General features: G+C 65.7%; 1 protein-coding gene across 2 annotated transcripts; it reads left to right on the forward strand.

Moving 5' to 3' along the window:
* The first annotated feature begins 550 nt into the window (after window positions 1-550).
* PRDM8 (PR/SET domain 8) lies at window positions 551-5,697 on the forward strand. 2 transcript variants are annotated; one of them, XM_054633646.2, is made up of 5 exons: window positions 551-851; window positions 1,184-1,338; window positions 2,738-2,958; window positions 3,184-3,415; window positions 3,607-5,697. In XM_054633646.2, exons 3-5 carry the CDS (start codon window positions 2,740-2,742, stop codon window positions 4,989-4,991), a joined length of 1,836 nt encoding a protein of 611 aa, XP_054489621.1. In that variant the 5' UTR covers window positions 551-851; window positions 1,184-1,338; window positions 2,738-2,739; the 3' UTR covers window positions 4,992-5,697. The 2 variants fall into 2 exon arrangements, with proteins under 2 accessions (XP_054489621.1, XP_077033033.1); XM_077176918.1 differs by lacking the exon at window positions 551-851 and adding an exon at window positions 929-1,062.
* Window positions 5,698-6,000: the final 303 nt, after the last annotated feature.

Here is a 6,000-nt window from a genome sequence, read left to right on the forward strand (position 1 = left end):
TTATATCGTACGGCGAGAGCTGCAGCACTGACCAAAAAAAAAAAAAAAAAAAAAAGAAAAAGAAACAGGAATAGGGGAAAAAACCCAACACCACATTTGAAGCAGGAATTGACATCCAAATTTTTAGACTCCCATATTTTTAATGTTATGAGAATCTCCCTTTTAGGAGACGCTGCGTTTTGTCGAATTAATAAGATAAATGTTGAAAGCATATTATATGCAGCCTTTAATCCTAATGCAAGGAAAATCGTAATTATGTGGAGGATAAGTGAATTTGAAAGCCAAACATCAGCCCACTCTCTGCAAACCCCGCTCCGTTCGCCCCTGGAAAACGCTTTGTCTCTTTCTCTCTCTCTCTTTTTTTTTTAATTTTTTTTTTTTTTTTTTTTTAGTTTAAGGGGTTTCAAAATCTATTTTTAATTATTCTTTTTTTTTTTTTAATCTGTTTTGTGTCTGAAATGACGACGATCAGGGAGGGACCGGTAAACACTTTTCCTCGCGATAAACCCCTTATTTCGGCACAGAGCATCCGCGCCTCTCTGTTCCCTGAAGCTGCGCGCGTGTCGGTGAACGCGGGAGCCCCGCGTGTGCAGGGGGAGAGCCCGTGGCCGCCCCCCGCCCCGGAGCGGCTCGGAATGGGCGGGGGGCTCCGGCCGGGGCTGCCCCTGCCCCGCTCCGGCGGGGAGCGCGGGGCTGCCCGGTGCCGCTTCCCCGCACGCCGGGCCTTCGCCGGCCGCCGGCAGCGCAGGAGGGCCGCTCCACTCCGCGGAGCCGGGCACGAGCATCCCCACTCGGCTCCGTCCCGCCGAGGAGGTTTTTATCCTGCGTGTCCGATTGCCCATACCTGGCAGGTGCGGGGACAGAGCGGGAAGCCGCCGCCGGGATCCCGGCGCCGGGAGGAGCGGCCGTCGGGCACCCCCGCTCCCCGCCCCGCATCCCCGCCGGGCCGAAGCGGAGCCGCGGCCCCAAACACGGTCCCTGCCCCGGCAGAGGGTCGGAGAGGGAAGGCGCCCCGCGTTTCCCACCCCCTTCCCCAGTGGTGCCCGGTGGCGGCGGGTCCAGGTGAGGGGCGGGCGGGCGGCGAGCGGGCAGCCCCGAAGGGGTTAACGGGAGGGACGTGGGCTGTCACGCGTCATTGGGCAGATTATGTGCAGCAAACAAAAAGTGTGTGTCTGCGTGCCAGCCCCTCACTGCACCGGGTCCGTCTGCACCGCGCGCCTCCCGCTCCGCCGCCCGCACGGCCCGGCCCGGCATGGAGCGGCGCTGAGAGCCCGAGGCAGCCAGCCCGAAGCCGCCTTTGTGCCACTGTCGGGGCGAGGATTATCCCCACCGTCCCTGGTGAGTACCGGCGGAGGGGCCCCGCCGCCCCCCGCCGCCCCGGAGCGGGAACAATGCCGGGGATGGCCGTGCTGCCGGCGGGCCTGCCCGGGCTGCGGGGACCGGCGGGGGAGCCTCCGGGAGCGGCCCCGGCGCCGCCCGGCCCGGACAAAGGGCGGCCGGGGGGGAGGCAGCGCCGCGGGGCCGGGGGCGGCCCGGGGAGCCGGGGGGATGCGGCGCCGTGGGGAGCCGTAAGGGGTTCGCCGCCGCCGGGAGGAAAGTTCGGCGGGGGCCCCTCGCCGCCGGTGGTTTCGTTTGGCGAAATCGTTCCTTCGGGGAAGGGATGCGCCGGGCAGCGGCGGAACGGGGAGGGCGCCGGGGAGGCGGCCGGAGCGCCTTCCCCCCCGGCCTCCGTTCCCGGGGAGGGGCCGGGACCCCCGCCGCCGCTCTGGGAGGGGGTAAAGTTCCCGGCGGTGCGGGTCGTACCCCGAAATCGCGGGGGGAGCGGCGGCTCGGCGGAGCCGTGCCCGGTGCGAGCGGCGGCAGCCGTCAGCAGGCGCACCGGGAGGAGCACCGGTCTTTTCCCGAGCCAGCCCCACATGACGGATTTCGATGGCAGATGGGGCGGGGGGAGGCAGCCGTGTGCTAATCTGGTCGGGAAGGGCGAGGGCACCGCAGCCGGCCGCGATGCTCCCTCCCCGGCCTCGGCGGCGCCGCCGGCCCCGCACCCTGCCCGCTGCCCGCGCCCCGCCAGCTGCCCGCCGCCCGCATCCCTCCCCTCGTAACGCGCGGCAGCCGGGGCTCTCACCCTGCTCCATAAATAAGCGTGTCGAGGTAAAAATAATTACCTCTGCTTGCTGCTTTTAATTAAAGTCTCGGAGGGAAAGTGCTGGATTATGATAATGAGCAGCCATACGTTCCCCTTGTCGCGCGGAGCGGGAGGTGAGCTGACACGCAATCGGCGACAATGACAAGCCGCTGGAACCCACCCGCTCCCCCGGCGTAGCCCGCAGCCCGGCCCGGCGCCGGGGATTGCACGAGGGAGACCCGGCGCCTGCTCGGGACAGGAGCTGGCCGGTGGGATTCCCGGGTCCCTGCTCAGAACCAGCTCCGCCGCGATATCTAAAAAAAAAAATAAATCGGCGCGGCAGAGTCCCCGCACCCCGCCTCTGCTCGCAGCTCCGAGCCTGCTTTAAATTTTTTTTCAAACCGGAGAAACTGCTCGCCTGCTTTTTTTTTTTTTTTTTTTGTCTTTCTGTCTTTCTATCTAATTTTTAAAATTATTTTGGAGGTTTTTTCCTAATGTTTTATTTATTAATTCAAGTCGATTTTATTTTGTTTTCTGGGGCATCCTGGTGTACCGCTGAGCGGGACCCGCTGTGGTAACGGGGCCCCTCTCTGCCCCTCTCTCCGCCCGCAGGGATGGAGGACGCCGGCGTCCAGCGGGGAATATGGGACGGGGATGCCAAGACGGTCCAGCAGTGCTTGACTGACATTTTTACCAGCGTTTACACCACCTGCGACATCCCGGAAAATGCCATTTTCGGCCCCTGCGTCCTGAGCCACACGTCCCTGTATGACAGCATCGCCTTTATCGCCCTCAAGTCCACCGACAAGCGCACCGTCCCCTACATATTCCGGGTAAGAGCCGCTCGTCCCCGGGCCCAGCCGCTCGCCACGTCGGCCGGAGCCCGCACGCGTCCCCGCCGCGGAGCGCAGGTCAGCCCGGGGAGCCCCCGCCGCCGGGAGGCTGTCCCCGAGGGCAGAGCCGCGCCGCAGCCGCCGCTCCTACCGCTGCCTGGCCCCGTGCTGTTGGTCGGCCAGTCTGTCTTTCGGTCCGGTGGATTGATTACCGCGGGTTTTCAGGTGGACACGTCGGCGGCCAACGGCTCGTCGGAGGGGCTGATGTGGCTGCGGCTGGTGCAGTCGGCGCGGGAGCGGGAGGAGCAGAACCTGGAGGCCTACATTAAGAGCGGGCAGCTCTTTTATCGCTCCCTACGCCGCATCGCCAAGGACGAAGAGCTGCTGGTGTGGTACGGCAAGGAGCTCACCGAGCTGCTGCTGCTCGGCCCGGCCCGGGCCCCCGCCCGCACCAACGGTGGGTGCCCCGGGCGGGAGGAAGGAGGGGGATCCCTGCCGCCGGGGGGAATCGGGAGGCGGCGGGGGGCTTCGGGATCCCCCGCTCCCGATCCGCAAACTCTCGGCGGGCATCCCGTCGGTGGCCCCGGCTGACGGTGCTGTCTCTCTCCCTCTCTCTCTGTGTCTGTCTGTCGTGCCCACCCGACGCAGGCTCGCCGCCCTACGCCTGCCCCGAGTGCAGCCAGCGCTTCCAGTTCGAACTGCCCTTCGCCGCACACCTCCGGTTCCGCTGCCCCAAGAGGCTGCACGGCCCCGACATCGGCCCCGCCGCCGAGGCCGCCGCCGCCAAGGACGGCGCCGGCAAGGAGCAGGAGCCCGGCAAGTTCGGGAAACCCGGCGGGCCGCCGCACCACCCATTCCCCGGGCCCGACGGCGGCCCCGCCGCCAGCACCAAGCCCTCCACGGACTTCCACAACCTGGCGCGGGAGCTGGAGAACTCCCGCGGCGGGCGCGCCGGCTCCCCGGGGCGGCCGACGCCCCCCGAGGGCGGCCCTGAGGCGGCGGCCGGGAAGGCGAAGCGGCGCTTCCCCGAGGAGGAGGAGCGCGGGCCCGGCGCGGCGCGGGGCCGCTTCCCGGCGGAGCGGCCGGGGCTGCCGGCGGCGCCCAAGGAGGAGCCGGGCTGTGCCCCGCAGCAGCAGTACCGGGCCGCCGGCTCCTACTGCGGGCTGGAGGAGGGCGGGCGCCTCTTCGCGCCGCCCAGCCCGGAGACCGGCGAGGCCAAGCGCAGCGCCTTCGTGGAGGTGAAGAAGGCGGCCCGCGGCCCCGAGCCCGACGGCGGCCCCGAAGAGGGCCCGGAGCGCGGCTCCCCGGGCGCGGGCGGCGCGGAGCCGGGGCTGTGCCCCCGCGGCGGCGCGGGGGGCCCGCTGGCCGCCCGCCTGGACGGCGGCAGCCCGGCGCGGGGGAGCGCCTTCAGCACGGTGCCGCAGCTCGGGGCCGGCCCCGGCGGTCCCGGCGGCGGCGGCGGCGGCACCGACGAGAGGAAAAGCGCCTTCTCGCAGCCCGCCCGCTCCTTCCCGCACGTCCCGCCGCTGGTGCTGGGTCCCAAGCTGGGCGGGCTGGGCGAGCCCTGCCCCGACGGCGCCGCCGCCCCCGCCCGCCTGTACGCCGCCGAGGCGCTGGCCGCCAAGCTGCCGGGCGGCGGGGAGGCGGCAGGCGGCGGCGGCGGAGGCGGGGGGCTGCCCAAGCAAAGCCCTTTCCTCTACACCACGGCCTTCTGGCCCAAGAGCTCGGCGGCGGCGGCGGTGGCGGCGGCGGCGGCGGGGCCGCTGCAGCTGCAGCTGCCGTCGGCGCTGACGCTGCTGCCGCCGTCGTTCACCTCGCTGTGCTTGCCGGCTCAGAACTGGTGCGCCAAGTGCAACGCGTCCTTCCGCATGACCTCGGACCTGGTCTACCACATGCGCTCCCACCACAAGAAGGAATACGCGCTGGAGCCCCTCGTCAAGCGCCGCCGCGAGGAGAAGCTCAAGTGCCCCATCTGCAACGAGTCCTTCCGCGAGCGCCACCACCTCTCCCGCCACATGACCTCCCACAACTAGCGGGGACACCCCCGTACCGGCCCCGGGAACACGCCCGGGACCCCCGCGCCGGGGACACCCGCGCCGCCCGCCTCTCCCACCCTTCCCCTTCGATGCACGCGTTTCCACAGTCCGGGGAGGGGCGGGGAGGGCAGCGGGTGAGAAGGATGAGAAGGTGAAGAAGAAGAAGCAGAAAAATGAAGGTAAAAGAAAAAAAAAAAAAAAAGAGAGACAGCGAGAGAGAGAAAAGAGAATCACCGGGAAAAAGAAAAAAATGACTTAAAAAATACATTTTTTAAAATGTCATATATTGCAACATATTGATGCATTTGTCATACGTTTCTACTTAAATTATTAAGCACTTATGGTTTAGATGTAATAATAATTCTATGTCAGGGTAAATTTTTATTTTGGATAAGAAGCTAAGGGCGAGGGGAGCGCGGCGGGGCCGGCGGGCGGCGGGCCGGGGTCCTGCATGCACCGGGCGCTACCCCCGTCCGGCCCCGCCCGCGCCCCTTCCCCCCAAGTGTCACTGGTGCCCGTGGAATGGAGTCTCGGTAGTTCCGTGTTTACCTTCCCTTTCCCGTTTGGGTTTGGTTTTTGTTTGGTTTTTTTTTTTTTTCCTCGCCCCTCTGGACAAAAAAAAAAAAAAAAAGATTTATTAAACTTTATAGTTTATCCGGGTATGTTGGATGCTTTGACAATAAATGACTTTATTTTCTTCAAAGCACCTGGACGTTAATCGATGCGGGGGAGTGGGCGGTGACGAAGGGGTGGCAATGGGGTCCCCGGCCGCATCGGGCCGCAGGGAAGGGCAGGAAAGCCCGACCACGCCGCCTGTTCTCTGTGCTCTCCTTCCCCGCTCCCCTGCCTCCCTCCGTTCGGGCCCTCCGACATGTGTCCGTCCTTCCTCTGTTCGTCTTTGCTTTCGTCCGGCATTTTATTCAGCCTTTATCTCTCTCCTTCATCCTGTCCTTCCCTTCCTTTCCTCTCCCCTTCGTCTTTTGGGTTGTCTTTAATTTCTTTCATT

The sequence above is a fragment of the Agelaius phoeniceus genome, chromosome 4, assembly GCF_051311805.1.
Source record: "Agelaius phoeniceus isolate bAgePho1 chromosome 4, bAgePho1.hap1, whole genome shotgun sequence".
Lineage (NCBI taxonomy): Eukaryota > Metazoa > Chordata > Aves > Passeriformes > Icteridae > Agelaius > Agelaius phoeniceus.